This window comes from Oncorhynchus nerka, linkage group LG20, assembly GCF_034236695.1.
Source record: "Oncorhynchus nerka isolate Pitt River linkage group LG20, Oner_Uvic_2.0, whole genome shotgun sequence".
NCBI lineage: Eukaryota > Metazoa > Chordata > Actinopteri > Salmoniformes > Salmonidae > Oncorhynchus > Oncorhynchus nerka.
The window spans coordinates 28814922-28830380 of NC_088415.1; the positions used below are offsets into that span (position 1 = coordinate 28814922).

At 44.2% G+C, this 15459-nt stretch overlaps 1 protein-coding gene across 2 annotated transcripts; it reads left to right on the forward strand.

Moving 5' to 3' along the window:
- The first annotated feature begins 96 nt into the window (after nucleotides 1–96).
- LOC115102208 (short-chain dehydrogenase/reductase 3-like) lies at nucleotides 97–14334 on the forward strand. 2 transcript variants are annotated; one of them, XM_029621886.2, is made up of 6 exons: nucleotides 97–1201; nucleotides 2968–3114; nucleotides 8284–8403; nucleotides 11602–11840; nucleotides 12304–12429; nucleotides 12658–14334. In XM_029621886.2, the coding sequence occupies exons 1-6, from the start codon at nucleotides 1007–1009 to the stop codon at nucleotides 12740–12742; spliced, it is 912 nt and encodes a 303-aa protein (XP_029477746.1). In that variant the 5' UTR covers nucleotides 97–1006; the 3' UTR covers nucleotides 12743–14334. The 2 variants fall into 2 exon arrangements, with proteins under 2 accessions (XP_029477746.1, XP_029477747.1); XM_029621887.2 differs by lacking the exon at nucleotides 97–1201 and adding an exon at nucleotides 1687–1812.
- Nucleotides 14335–15459: the final 1125 nt, after the last annotated feature.

Below are 15459 nucleotides of genomic sequence, written 5' to 3' on the forward strand. Positions count from 1 at the left end.
TTTGTGTGGACCACAGGAAGAGTAGCTGCTACTTTAGCAACAGTTATTTGGGATCTTAATAACATACCAATATTCTGCCTATCGTTTGGATATGTGCTGTGCGGGGCATAGAGATCTGTGATGAAACTTAAGCCTACGATGACATGTCATGTTGAATATTGTCACCTAAAAACTACATGAATATGTAATTGGATCTTTATGACATTAGTGATTGCGTATAACACCCAGGTAATGAATATCACCCGAGACAATTTCAATTACAGGCTACAGACTATATGGTTACTGGAGTCTATTGGCAATTCATAACATGAAAACAGTGGTGGTTGTAAACTTGGACATGTCACTCATTCCACGGACCGCGGAGTCACTGAGGGTTTTCGCTCCACCCTCTGACAAATGAAGGTTACTGCTTAGTAACTCACTTCACCTGGTTGTCTAGATCCGCAGACACTCGTCCCTGCGTGGACTGAGGTTGACAACACTGACGTAACCCCGGCAAATCATTTATTGTTTTTCTGCGACTTTCTCTAGCAGCTTTCTTGGAAGAAGGAAAAGCGCTACAGCCGCTCACGCGCTGTCAAGTCGGAGGGGCTATTGGCTAATCTCCAACATTCAAACTGTCAATCAAGATGAAAGGGCTATATAAAGCCATAGTACCGGTAGTAGTTAGACAGTGCTGGGATAGAACAGTCATATAGGCAGTTGTAGACGCGAGATCCAGTCGTTCTGTTGGTTGACGCACGCACTGTGTTGGCATTGGCGCTCCATGTCAGCTATTATCACTGCATTTTCGTACTGTTCCTATTATGACAAAGCCGTATGTGTGTCGTACCTCTGATATTAAAACTGGATTGATAAGAATTTTGTCGTAGAGGGGTAGTGGTATGGAGAACACTTAGACATCCATCTGGCATGAGCCACGCACTTTGGGAAGGTGTGGATTGTCTATGTGGCTACTCCAATTTCATTCTCAGCAAAAGGCATCTTTATACCTAACAAATTCGTAATGGATTTAAATAATTTCGGAAACGCGGTGCTTTTCACGTTCCACATCATCTTCTGCATATTGAAAGCATGCTTGGGGTTGCTGATCCGGAGCAGACGGAAAGACCTTCGCGGAGAGGTGGTATTGATCACCGGCGGTGGACGGGGCATTGGTCGGCATTTGGGGAAAGAGTTTGCAAAACATGGAGCAAAAAAGGTAAACTAATTACTGCGCTTTGTATTACCAATTTCTGTTTTATACTTGATGAACGCCCAGTAATAATAACAAAAAGGCAAAGCATTAACAGACTGCTCATATCGCTTCACACAGCACTTTTGTTATCCTGGTTTTCATAAATAGAATATTAACAGGAATTCCAAAAACAATTGAATAATCTGAAAGTTGGGGAAGAAAAGGGACAGTTGTTTGGAAGTGTTTTATGATTTATATCTTATTATATTCTAGCATAACTTCAGAATCGAGTATTTTTGTATTACTTCAGTTGTTTTTTTTGTTTTTTTCCCCATGTGAAAAGTATTTGGAAAGCCCCAGTACTTACTACACTAGTGGAAAGGAGCCTGAACTCTCTTAGCCCCTAGCTGACCTGGGTGATGTGTAGTGTTCTCTTCCCCTTTTATTGTAAAGGCACACAAACACAGGTGTTTCCTCGGTCCCTGTGCTTTACAATGGGGGCGATGACAGGTTGGGTGGATGGCTCCGTGGAACTACAATGATGTTGCCTTTTTAACCTCAACTCTAGCTCCTCTGGGTCCCCAGTGACTGTTCAATAAAGTTCACTGACAGGGTAGTGGAACGCACAGTTCAGAGTAAGGTGAAAATATTCATTTTATCATCAAAGTATTTGTCATTGTTGTAAAATGATCTGGTGTGTGTGTGTGTGTCTGGCCAGTAGCCATCCATCCTGGGTTATCAGTGCACAGGGACCCCTCTGGAGAAGATATTAGATCTTAAAGTTTCTTCAATTAGATCCACTTTAGCAGTTTTTTTGGCGGTGTCGGAGGTAGAACTGCATTAGAGCTGTCAAATCCCCAAGCGGCTCATGGCTTTATACCTAAAGCGGACCTTGTCGTTGGCTGCACAGCGTCGCATTAAGAGAAATTCCATGCAGCCTTGTTTACAACTTCAAACACTGGAATGTGCGACATAATTTACACCTTGATTAGGCTGATAGAAATCATTATTTTTATGTAATGATTTTCAATTTGAGCATTATTTCTATATAGCCTACATTTTCTCATTCTGACTTTCTAACGCGAGTGGGACAAGTATGACTTCATGACAATGATCAAGAGCAGCTGCTCACTGATTTGATGGCACCAACCATGTTACAGCTCCGACACATCAGCTATGCGCATCTTGGCTATCGCCGGTCAACATTTGATTAATTAGGGCTCTACTCAATCTATAAAGCTGAAGCGCTAGACTCATGATACTTTTAGATTGAGCTGACATGCAAAATTTACCGTAAATAGTCTCCGCTAAAGTGGGAACGTTGCCTTCAAATTTCAAACACTGAAGTTCAGAGCCTTAAGTCATTGGATTTCCCTCAACTGCACATCAAATAACTTGTCTGTGGTTGCGCAATCTCTAGATAATGCCTCAATTGGCAATTAATCATCTAGAACTCTGAAACGCACAGCAATCTCAAACAATGGCAAAGATGTTAACGTAATAGAGTATAGTTTGAATCTACTGTAAACTACCTGAGCACTGGTTTAAGAATGCATGCAACATTTTACCAATGCAATTTGAAACATAAAATGATACATTTTGGTTTGACAAAAGGATTTTTTATAATATTCATCTACAACCCTAATATATAACTATTAAATTAAAAACAACCTTCCTCTTACCACCCAGAAAGCCTATGTTTATTTGTGATTCCTACAAGCTAACACAAATCCAAATATGCATTCTCGTGTCACTGGACTGCCCTTTTTGACCGCTCTGCCTGTTGTCAGTTGATCCTGTGGGGCCGCACTGAGAGGTGTCTGATGGAGACCTGCGAGGAGATCTCTCTCACCACCGGAGCCGAGTGCCATTACTTCCTGTGTGACGTGGCCAATCGGGAGGAGGTGTACAAGCAGGCCAAGGTGGTCCGAGAGAAGGTACAGTAGAGAGAGCTGCACCCAAATTAATGACCTAGTTCCAAAGTCATTTACAGTAGATAACAAACACCTGACAGTAATAAATTGTCTTATACATCCAACCAGTCTTTCAAAGGTTGCCTTTGGAATCTTCCAGTGTTTCCCAGGGATACACAGTATGATGTATCAACTTAACCAGTGGTGTAGTGGTGCCTGGAGAAGTGACTATGTTCTAATTCAGCCCAAAATGTTCCAAACGGCCTGCCCAGTGAAGGAAAGGTGCCCTGTATTAGAAATGATATGAGAAACAGTTACATACACTCTCTGAAAGACCTACAATTATAAATCCCATATTGGTATTTCAGTCAGGTCAACCCAAGCGTACTGTGCAAGTAGGCTTACTATTGAACAAATAAATTGGGCTGTCAACTGAGTCAGAAATGTACAGGTTTTTGATGTTCACTCTCAAAGTTGCTGTTTAAATAGTAAAACAATAAAATTGGATGTTCTTAAACCACATCAGGAGACTAGTTTGACTTTTTTTTGTGTAGTTACCCTTTAATTCAGTCGTTCTGTAGCACATGAGTTGGATTTTGCAAAACAAATGGCCACTGGATTGAGGCATTTCATGATATCATTCTGCAGATAGGCATAGGCTACTTTTTTTCTTTATTAAAAAATCTTTAAAAAAATCATTTTTATCTTTTATTTTACTAGGCAAGTCAGTTCTTATTTTCAATAACGGCCTAGGAACAGTGGGTTAACTACCTGTTCAGGGGCAGAACGACAGATTTTGTACCTTGTCAGCTCGGGGGTTTGAACTTGCAACCTTCCAGTTACTAGTCCAACACTCTTACCATTTACATTACATTTACATTTAAGTCATTTAGCAGACACTCTTATCCAGAGCGACTTACAAATTGGTGCGTTCACCTTATGACATCCAGTGGAACAGCCACTTTACAATAGTGCATCTAAATCTTTTAAGGGGGGGGGGGTGAGAAGGATTACTTTATCCTAGGATTACTTTATACCTAGGATAGGATAAAGTAATCCTTCTCACCCCCCCCCCCTTAAAAGATTTAGATGCACTATTGTAAAGTGGCTGTTCCACTGGATGTCTTAAGGTGAACGCACCAATTTGTAAGTCGCTCTGGATAAGAGCGTCTGCTAAATGACTTAAATGTAAATGTAAAAATGTAATCCTATCCTAGGTATTCCTTAAAGAGGTGGGGTTTCAGTTGTCTCCGGAAGGTGGTGATTGACTCCGCTGTCCTGGCGTCGTGAGGGAGTTTGTTCCACCATTGGGGGCCAGAGCAGCGAACAGTTTTGACTGGGCTGAGCGGGAACTGTACTTCCTCAGTGGTAGGGAGGCGAGCAGGCCAGAGGTGGATGAACGCAGTGCCCTTGTTTGGGTGTAGGGCCTGATCAGAGCCTGGAGGTACTGAGGTGCCGTTCCCCTCACAGCTCCGTAGGCAAGCACCATGGTCTTGTAGCGGATGCGAGCTTCAACTGGAAGCCAGTGGAGGGAGCGGAGGAGCGGGGTGACGTGAGAGAACTTGGGAAGGTTGAACACCAGACGGGCTGCGGCGTTCTGGATGAGTTGTAGGGGTTTAATGGCACAGGCAGGGAGCCCAGCCAACAGCGAGTTGCAGTAATCCAGACGGGAGATGACAAGTGCCTGGATTAGGACCTGCGCCGCTTCCTGTGTGAGGCAGGGTCGTACTCTGCGGATGTTGTAGAGCATGAACCTACAGGAACGGGCCACCGCCTTGATGTTAGCTGAGAACGACAGGGTGTTGTCCAGGATCACGCCAAGGTTCTTAGCGCTCTGGGAGGAGGACACAATGGAGTTGTCAACCGTGATGGCGAGATCATGGAACGGGCAGTCCTTCCCCGGGAGGAAGAGCAGCTCCGTCTTGCCGAGGTTCAGCTTGAGGTGGTGATCCGTCATCCACACTGATATGTCTGCCAGACATGCAGAGATGCGATTCGCCACCTGGTCATCAGAAGGGGGAAAGGAGAAGATTAATTGTGTGTCGTCTGCATAGCAATGATAGGAGAGACCATGTGAGGTTATGACAGAGCCAAGTGACTTGGTGTATAGCGAGAATAGGAGAGGGCCTAGAACAGAGCCCTGGGGGACGCCAGTGGTGAGAGCGCGTGGTGAGGAGACGCCACCTGGTAGGAGCGACCTGTCAGGTAGGACGCAATCCAAGCGTGGGCCGCGCCGGAGATGCCCAACTCGGAGAGGGTGGAGAGGAGGATCTGATGGTTCACAGTATCGAAGGCAGCCGATAGGTCTAGAAGGATGAGAGCAGAGGAGAGAGAGTTAGCTTTAGCAGTGCGGAGCGCCTCCGTGATACAGAGAAGAGCAGTCTCAGTTGAATGACTAGTCTTGAAACCTGACTGATTTGGATCAAGAAGGTCATTCTGAGAGAGATAGCGGGAGAGCTGGCCAAGGACGGCACGTTCAAGAGTTTTGGAGAGAAAAGAAAGAAGGGATACTGGTCTGTAGTTGTTGACATCGGAGGGATCGAGTGTAGGTTTTTTCAGAAGGGGTGCAACTCTCGCTCTCTTGAAGACAGAAGGGACGTAGCCAGCGGTCAGGGATGAGTTGATGAGCGAGGTGAGGTAAGGGAGAAGGTCTCCGGAAATGGTCTGGGGAAGAGAGGAGGGGATAGGGTCAAGCGGGCAGGTTGTTGGGCGGCCGGCCGTCACAAGACGCAAGATTTCATCTGGAGAGAGAGGGGAGAAAGAGGTCAGAGCACAGGGTAGGGCAGTGTGAGCAGAACCAGCGGTGTCGTTTGACTTAGCAAACGAGGATCGGATGTCGTCGACCTTCTTTTCAAAATGGTTGACGAAGTCATCTGCAGAGAGGGAGGAGGGGGGAGGAGGATTCAGGAGGGAGGAGAAGGTGGCAAAGAGCTTCCTAGGGTTAGAGGCAGATGCTTGGAATTTAGAGTGGAAGAAAGTGGCTTTAGCAGCAGAGACAGAAGAGGAAAATGTAGAGAGGAGGGAGTGAAAGGATGCCAGGTCCGCAGGGAGGCGAGTTTTCCTCCATTTCCGCTCGGCTGCCCGGAGCCTTGTTCTGTGAGCTCGCAATGAGTCGTAGAGCCACGGAGCGGGAGGGGAGGACCGAGCCGGCCTGGAGGATAGGGGACATAGAGAGTCAAAGGATGCAGAAAGGGAGGAGAGGAGGGTTGAGGAGGCAGAATCAGGAGATAGGTTGGAGAAGGTTTGAGCAGAGGGAAGAGATGATAGGATGGAAGAGGAGAGAGTAGCGGGGGAGAGAGAGCGAAGGTTGGGACGGCGCGATACCATCCGAGTAGGGGCAGTGTGGGAAGTGTTGGATGAGAGCGAGAGGGAAAAGGATACAAGGTAGTGGTCGGAGACTTGGAGGGGAATTGCAATGAGGTTAGTGGAAGAACAGCATCTAGTAAAGATGAGGTCGAGCGTATTGCCTGCCTTGTGAGTAGGGGGGGAAGGTGAGAGGGTGAGGTCAAAAGAGGAGAGGAGTGGAAAGAAGGAGGCAGAGAGGAATGAGTCAAAGGTAGACGTGGGGAGGTTAAAGTCGCCCAGCACTGTGAGAGGTGAGCCGTCCTCAGGAAAGGAGCTTATCAAGGCATCAAGCTCATTGATGAACTCTCCGAGGGAACCTGGAGGGCGAAAAATGATAAGGATGTTAAGCTTGAAAGGGCTGGTAACTGTGACCGCATGGAATTCAAAGGAGGCGATAGACAGATGGGTAAGGGGAGAAAGAGAGAATGACCACTTGGGAGAGATGAGGATCCCGGTGCCACCACCCCGCTGACCAGAAGCTCTCGGCCACTAGGCTACCCTGCCGACCCAAGTGGTAGTTAACATTTAATTGAGAAGGTTTTTGTGAAGGCCTTTCTATCAGAAGACGCTTGGGCCCATCATTAGCAGCTCTATTTTTCCTGTTCCTTCATTTAAAAAAAAAAAAAAAAGCATGGACGTTTTCCTTCATGTTATGAGGCACGTCTTACCTTGCTTTAAAGTAGACTACAGCCAAAATTCCATCATAGAAACGTGAAGGCAATTATTTTATAACTTCCTCATGTAAGACCTCATTATTGGTTTCCATCTAGCAGCCAAAGGCATTATCCTAGTCATATTAGCAACACATGATAGTTGTTGCATCTGTAGGTCTCCCCTCTTTCTAAATGTCTAAAAGCTATTTCTATCTGTCATGTTTGGTGTGCATTTTAGGGAAAGGGGGATACCTAGTCAGTTGTACAACTGAATGCGTTCAAATGAAATGTGTCTTCCACATTTAACCCAACCCCTCTGAATCAGAGGGGGGGGGCTGCCTTAATTGACATCATCGGCGCCTGGGGAACAGTGGGTTAACTGCCTTGCTCAGGGGCAGAACGACAGATTTAAAAAATAATAACTTGTCAGCTCTGGGATTCGATCCAGCAACCTTTCGGTTACTGGCCTAACGCGCCTTCCTACCTGCTGACCGGTGTTTTCCCTCAAATTGCATTTTGGAACATTCGTGCATTGGCCTACCGCTGTGTTCACATTGCTGCACCTAAAATGTGAAGAAATAATAGTTTATCAACATTTTTAGGTGAACATTCTGATAGGTTCCATCAGTCATATTAATTGATACAGCATATACCTCCAATACACAAGGCTACTTTGATGCACATCGTAGGGATTAAGAAGTGAGTGAGCAATAAACACTGAAATACGTGGGTCTATACCTGTGTATACCCTCCTACACCACTGAGTTTAACTCAAGTCTTATAATAAGACAAGGATTAACATGACATAATTATCGCTCACTTATCAGCCTTTCAATTATACCAAGGGAAACAAAGTGATACATATTATTTGTGAAATGCTTCGTAAACAGCCGTTGTAGACAAACGGTGAAATGCTTCGTAAACAGCCATTGTAGACAAACGATGAAATGCTTCGTAAACAGCCGTTGTAGACAAACGGTGAAATGCTTCGTAAACAGCCGTTGTAGACAAACGGTGAAATGCTTCGTAAACAGCCGTTGTAGACAAACGGTGAAATGCTTCGTAAACAGCCGTTGTAGACAAACGGTGAAATGCTTCGTAAACAGCCGTTGTAGACAAACGGTGAAATGCTTACTTCTGGCATAAAACGAGATTTGGGTTTTTACAACCAAATATGTTTATTTTTGTATCTTAGGTGGGTGACGTCACCATTCTAGTGAATAACGCTGCAGTGGTTCATGGGAAGAGTCTGATGGCCAGTGACGATGATGCTCTGATGAAGACTCAACACATCAACACGCTGGGCCAGTTCTGGGTGAGTGTTAAAAATATGTACTTTAGATAAGTATGCAGCAAAGTGCTCATTCATTATGGCATTATGTTTTGAAGCTTGTATGAATTTAGATTTGTTTCAGTTCCGAGGCTCAGTATTGGAAATATTAGGGTCATCTTTCAATATGTATTGATCCCACATGTGAAGGGGAGAAACTATACTTTACTCTAAGTACTGAATCATTGGATCTAAGGTAAAATGCTGGCAGCAGAGTGCTGGTTGACACTCTTAATAAAATGATCTTACATGATATTGGTGTTTGTCCTCTGATCTACACAGAAGGGATGTGGAACAGGTTTGGTTCCCCTTCTCTCTGAGTGCTGAAACCCTTCTGTTATGGTTGCCAATTCCAGGAAGTAGGGAGGGAACCTAGTATGAGAGAAGAGTGAAGGAACAGCTAGGGAATAGAAGTGAGTGGAGCAGAACAATGTGCAGACTGTCACGTTTCTCTCGCTCTCTCCAATTCAATGGGCGTTATTGCCATGGGAATCATATGTTTACATTGTCAATTTCACTTGCTTTGGCAATAAGAAATGAACAGTAAACATTACTCACAAAAGTTAAAAGAATGTAGACATTTCAAATGTTATTATTGGCTATGTACAGTTGTAACAATGTGCAAATAGTTGAAGTATGAAAGGGAAAATAAATATGGGGTGTATTTACAATGGTGTTTGTGCTCCACTGGTTGTCTTTTTTTTGTGGCAACAGGTCACACATCTTGCTGCTTTGGTGGCACTGTGGTATTTCACCTAAAATATATTGGATTTGCTTTCAAATTCTTTGGGTTTTTGTAATCTGAGGGAAATATGTGTCTCTACTATAGTCATACATTTGGCAGGACGTAAAAGTGCAGCTCAATTTCCGCCTAATTTTTGTGGGCACATAGGCAGACCTGGCTCTCGAAGACAGGCCATGGTGGCCTTTTTCTGATAGCAAGACCATGCTCAGAGTCTGTACATAGTCAAAGCTTTTCATTTTGGTTCAGTCAGTGGTCAGGTATTCTGCTACTGTATATTCTCGTTTTAGGGCCAAATAACATTCCAGTTTGCTTGTTTTTTTTGTGTGTCAAGTAAGTATTTTCTCATGATTTGGTTGGATCTAGTTGTGTTGCTCTGTGGGGTCTGTTTGTGTTTGAACAGAGTCCCAGGACAAGCTGACAGAGTGCACTCTTCTCCAGGTTAATCTCTCTGTAGGTGAGGGCTTTGTTATGGAAGGTTTGAGAATCACTTTCATCTAGGTGGTTGTAAAATTCTATTGCTTTTTCTGAATTTTGATAATTGGCGTGAATTGACCTAATTGTGCTCAGCATTTATTATTGGTGTTTTACTGTATGTTGTACACTGATATTTTTGCTGAATTCTTCATGCAGAGTCTCAATTTGGTGTTTGTCCTATTTTGTGAATTATTGGTTGGTGAGTTGACCTCACATCCATAGAGGGCAATGGGTTCTATAACTGATTCAAGCATTTTTTGCCAGATTCTAATTGGGATGCTGAATTTTATGTTCCTTTTGATGGCATAGAAGGCCCTTCTTGCCTTGTCTCTCAGATCGTTCACAGCTTTGTGGAAGTTACCTGTGGTGTTTAGGCCAAGGTATGTATTGTCATATGCTTTAGGGCAACAGTGTCGAGGTAGAATTTGTGGTTCTGGCAACTGGAAATTGTTTGGAACGCCATTCTTTTTGTCGTACTGAGATTAACTGTCAGGGCCAAGGTCTGGCAGACTCTGTGAAGATCTAGTTGCTGCCATCCTTGGTTGGGGACAGAAGCACCAACCAAACAGTAAACATTTGACTTCAGAATCAAGTAGGGTGAGGCCGGGTGCTTCAGACTGTTCTATATCCCTCACCAATATGTTGCTATAAACTTTGAAGATGGTGGGGCTCAAGCTGCATCCCTGTCTTACCACGCAGGAGTACCCCCCCTGAAGGCGCAAATCTGTTTCTGCCAATTTTTAACAGCATACTTGTTTGTGTACATGGATTTTAAAACCTTTCCCAAGGTTTCTGTTGAATCATATCCCATTAGTTATTGGGGTTGAATTTGTCTCCACTTTTGTGGATATGGGGTGATCAGTCCTTGGTTCCAAGTAATGGGCAAGATGCCTGAGCTAAGGATGTTGTTGAAGAGTTTAAGTATAGTGAATTGGAATTTGTGGTCTGTATATTTGATCATTTCATTTAGGATACCATCAACACCACAGGCCTTTTTGGGTTGAAGGGTTTAGTAGTTCATTCAATGTAATTGGAGAATCCAGTGGGTTCTGGTTGTCTTTAAAAGCTGACTCTAAGATTGTTTAATTGATCATGTATATGTTTTTAATTTTATTATAGGGCCAAGAAGTTTGGAGAAGTGGTTTATCTGTACATCTCCATTTTGGGTAGATAGCTCTTCATGTTTGTATAGTGTGTTCCAATTTTCCCAGAAGCGGTTAGATTCTATTGATTCTTCAATTACATTGAGCTGATGTCTGACATGCTGTTCTTTCCTTTTTCTTAGTCTGTTTCTGTATTGTTTCAGTGTTTCACCATAGTGACATGTTTTGTCCAGGATGTTGTCGTAAAGGGATTGAATTGGTTTTTAGCTAATTGTTTTTTGTTAGGTTTCTGCACTACCCTCCCATCTATAGTATGCAAGTTGTTTGCTTTGATGCCTCAATCATTGAGTATTTCTCTGTTCATGTAGACTGTGATTCTGCTGTGATCTGATAGGGATGTCAGTGGGCTGACTGGGAGACTCTGGGTTGAGGTTTGTGATAAAGTAGTCCACTGTACTGCTTCCAAGAAATTAGCTATAGGTGTACCTACCGTAGGAGTCCCCTCAAAGCCTACTATTGACTATACCTACCCAGCATGTGACCGAGCTGAAGGAGTTGTGACCCGTTTTTGTTGGTGGTTTTGTCGTAGAGGTGGCATATTGGGGCAGGAATGCTGTCATCTTCAGGTAGGTGTCCCCCCCACCCCTCCCCCCTGTGTCTTGATGTCAGGTTCTTGTCCAGTTCTGGCATTTTGGGTCACCACAGACTAGTACATGTCCCTTGATCTGGAAATGATTGATCTCCCCTTCTAGGATAGAGAAGCTGTCTTCATTAAAGTATGGGGATTCTAGTGGGGGGATATAGGTGATTTTTTTTTGCTGAGATGATGTCCTTATTTAATTGTAGTCTCTCTTTCTGTAGACCACCAAAGCCTTCCTACCCCGCATGCTAGAGCTTTGCCATGGCCATGTGGTGTGTATCAACTCCATCCTGTCCCTGTCCTCCATCCCGGGGGCCATAGATTATTGCACCTCCAAGGCCTCGTCCTTGGCGTTCATGGAGAGCCTCACCCTGGGCCTGCTGGACTGCCCTGGGGTGGGCTGCACCACCGTGCTCCCCTTCCACACCAACACTGACATGTTCCAGGGCATGAGAGTCAGGTAAGTCGGACCACCATGGGCCTCCCATATATTGGGCCTACTATACATGGCACTCTAGTTTTGCTATGGGTCAACCAGTGTATAGTGAGTCAGCACACAGAAATGACACATGGGCTCAGATAAGAGGTTCCTTAAGAAAACCATAGATGGAATAACCAATCCCATTCACACACCAATGGCTGGAGGAATAAGTTCAGTATTGTTGATTCATCCATTTTGTGATAAATTCATAACCCATTTCACATGTCTTGCATGGCTAAATATATATATTTTTAATTGAACCTTTATTTAACGAGACAAGTCAGTTAAGAACAAATTCTTATTTTCAATGAATGCTTACCGGGGAACGGTGGGTTAACTGCCTTGTTCAGGGGCAGAACCTTTCGGTTACTGGCCCAACTCTCTAACCACTAGGCTACCTGCTGCCGAAAAAAAGAGTAAAGGTGAAGTGTTCATCCCTTAGGTTCCCTCAGCTCTTCCCCCCGCTAAATCCTGAGCTGGTGGCCCAGCGGACGGTGGACGCAGTCCGGACCAACACTCCGTTCATCTACTTACCTTGGACCATGCATGCTCTCGTTATTCTCAAGAGGTAGGGGGACCCAATCTGTCATGACCCCAAAGTAGTGTACTGGGTTAGATTAATGAAACTGTGACAACAGGTTTTCTGAGCGCCGGAAACTGTTAGTCCCCTGAGCTAAAGCCGTAGATATTAGTCTAGGGTGCTAACGCAAGTCTTCAGGTCTCAGACAATGTTAATTATTTAAGTTCACTTAAGTACCTCTGTTACACTAACATGCTCCATTCCCATCTCCAACAGCTTCCTGCCTCAGGCAGCTCTGGAGGAGATCCAGCGTTTCTCAGGGTGCTACACCTGCATGGACACCTTCAAGGGACGTACATAAGAACGGAGAGGCTACACACGAGTAGTGAGCATCAGAAGCACGAACATTGTGGCTTGGCACTAAGAACCGCACAACAGCTTCCTATCAAATGAGTGGAAGTATCTCCAAGACATCAGAGGCCTTAGGAACTATGGGTACTTGGGGTTACAGTGCCCTGATGGTGCAAGAAGAGATCTGCTGTGGAATCTTGAATTGAATAGTGGTGTTTGGGTTGGCAGATTGGGTGGCCCCAAACTGATTTCTATGCTGCTTAGAGTTGGTTGGTGTTTCCTCCAAAGCCTTTCAGTTTGGGATCATGGACTAAGCACCAGATGGACTGGTATTCAGAACTGATCAAGCCTTACCACTGTGGTAAACTTCCCATCTGTCTTACTAATGATACCATTACTAATTTGAGATTAGGTTGAATGGATTGTACTCCGTATGTTAACAAATGAGTAACATCTGGTAGTTGCATTTCATTTGTGACTTCTTGGAGTTTTGTGTTAAATCTGTATTCAATAGTCATATTTTGGGGGATTTACCACTTGACAGTAATTGTGAATATGCTTTTGTGTTTGCGCAGATCCAGTCTTTTGAGTTTTTTTTATTGTCTGCTAAAGACTCCAGCCTTATCATGGTCAACATTCCTGTGCTGCAGCCCTGCCAATTGTGAGCTCATTGTTCGTTTTGTAAGGGTTGTCATAACACTCTCTGCTCCATAGGAAAGTATACTGGAGAAGTTCCTTCCATTTGAAGACCCATAGAAATGGTTTCAGGGGGACACGGGCAATACAATCAACATTCTCAGATTCATCATTCATTTGACACATGGGATAACATTTTTTTGATCCTATACTGTGCCTACTGAACACACTTGTTGGTACCCTCTTTATCTGTCCCTCTCGGCTCTGTCTTTTAATCTTCTTTAGTATGGTCATCCATCTGGAGCACAGACAGCTGGAGAATCCTACCTGGCCTGGTGGGCTCTATTGTCCAATATCAGTTTTCCCACATTATGTTGAACTTCGGGTTATCTAGGGTTACGGTGGTTATGGTTAGCATCTTAAGTAGGCATAGATATTGAACATTCAAACTTGATGTATCTTGATCAAAGAATTCCTGAATGGGAGAAAGTTTTGATAAAACAAACTCACTTGGACACATTTAGTGCACAAAAGCAAGGGAGGCACAATCCTACTGTTTTAGACCAGAAATGTTTCAGAATGGAATCCTGAATGTAATGGTCCAACCAATGATGTGTGTATATACACCCTGGATTGCAGATGCTATGTAATGCCCAATGGGAGGCTTTGAAGCCACCAGTTGGCCATATTGGCACTCCCCAGTCGGAGCAGCCCTTCATAAAAATGAATGGAATTCCACAGTATTTCAATTAAATGTTTCAAGGATAAAATTACCTGTTGTTGTAGTGGGGTCAGTAACAGAACTTTCTAATTATTTGACTTTAAGAAAAATGTTTAAATATATTGTAAATGTTTGTTTTAGCTCACATAATATAAACGTATGCATTAAGGTGTCTGTAATAGAATGAACATGGCAAAACAAATGTAGACCTTAATAAATCAATTTCTATTGCTTCCAAAATACAATGGTGGGCGAGTGTCAAGATGGAGGGGTGGTGGATTGAAAAAAGCACCCTGTCAGTCATCTAGAGTGTGTGTGTGTATATATGAGATTTAAAAAATATATATTTATATATAGGGCTCGTTTCAATCAGATCCGCTTTAGCCAACATCTGCATAGCGGGAGTGGAAATGTGTTAGAGCTGCAAACGAGTGGCTACTGTAATCTAACGCCTCTGCCCTGAAGCAAGCACCAGCTAGCCTTGAGCTGGCCTCGAGCTAGGCCCATATACCAGCTAATTCTAGGGCTACAATACCTCCTTTGCCAATTGGCCTGGACCCCTTTATTGTCGACACGGAGCCCCGCCGATCCATCATGACTGGACTGTCGACGTGATCGCCCGATGTGGTCTCAACAGGCTATTCTGTTACAATATCACCACAGAACCATCTACTAGCCCCGGCCCGCTAGCTTTCTGAACGCTGTGTCCCCTGCTTGCCCAGCGTAGTAGTGACTACTGAACTGCACCCTGACTCACCTATTGCTACTCTTTTGACCCTATGATCACTCGATCACACAGCTGATGCCCCCTGGTCTGTTTCAATAACACGGTACCTCATTTTGTTTACCTGTCGGCCCCAGCCTCGAACTCAGGTCCTGTATGTACCTAACTAACCCGCTCTGCCCATTCCTTGCCATTTACCCGTTGTCTTAGCTCTCCTGATCAACACCGGTGACTGCTTTATGCCTCTCTCTGTCAATATGCCTTGTCTACTGCTGTCTTGGCTAGTTTTTATTGTTTTATTTCACTTAGAACCCTCAGTCCTGCTCAAAATACCTTATAGCTCTTTCGCCCTGTCTCTTACTGTTGCCGCTTGTTACAGACCCCCCTCAGTCCCCAGCTGTGCCCTGGACACCATATGTAAATTAATTGCCCCCCATTTATCTTCAGAGGTTGTACTGTTAGGTGACCTAAACTGGGACATGCTTAACAACCCGGCCATCCTACAATCTAAGCTAGATGCCCTCAATCTCACACAAATTATCATGGAACCGGTAGGTACAACCCCAAATCCGTAAACACAGGCACGCTCATAGATATCATCCTGACCAACCTGCCCTCTAAATACACCTCTGCTGTCTTCAACCAG

Bases quoted from the DNA above. Each gene is read 5' to 3' on its own strand.
- LOC115102208 (XM_029621886.2), top strand. From the start codon at position 1,007: ATGGATTTAAATAATTTCGGAAACGCGGTGCTTTTCACGTTCCACATC. The intron at 1,202-2,967 runs GTAAACTAATTA...GCCTGTTGTCAG, and splicing joins CAAAACATGGAGCAAAAAAG to TTGATCCTGTGGGGCCGCAC. The intron at 12,430-12,657 runs GTAGGGGGACCC...CATCTCCAACAG, and splicing joins GCTCTCGTTATTCTCAAGAG to CTTCCTGCCTCAGGCAGCTC.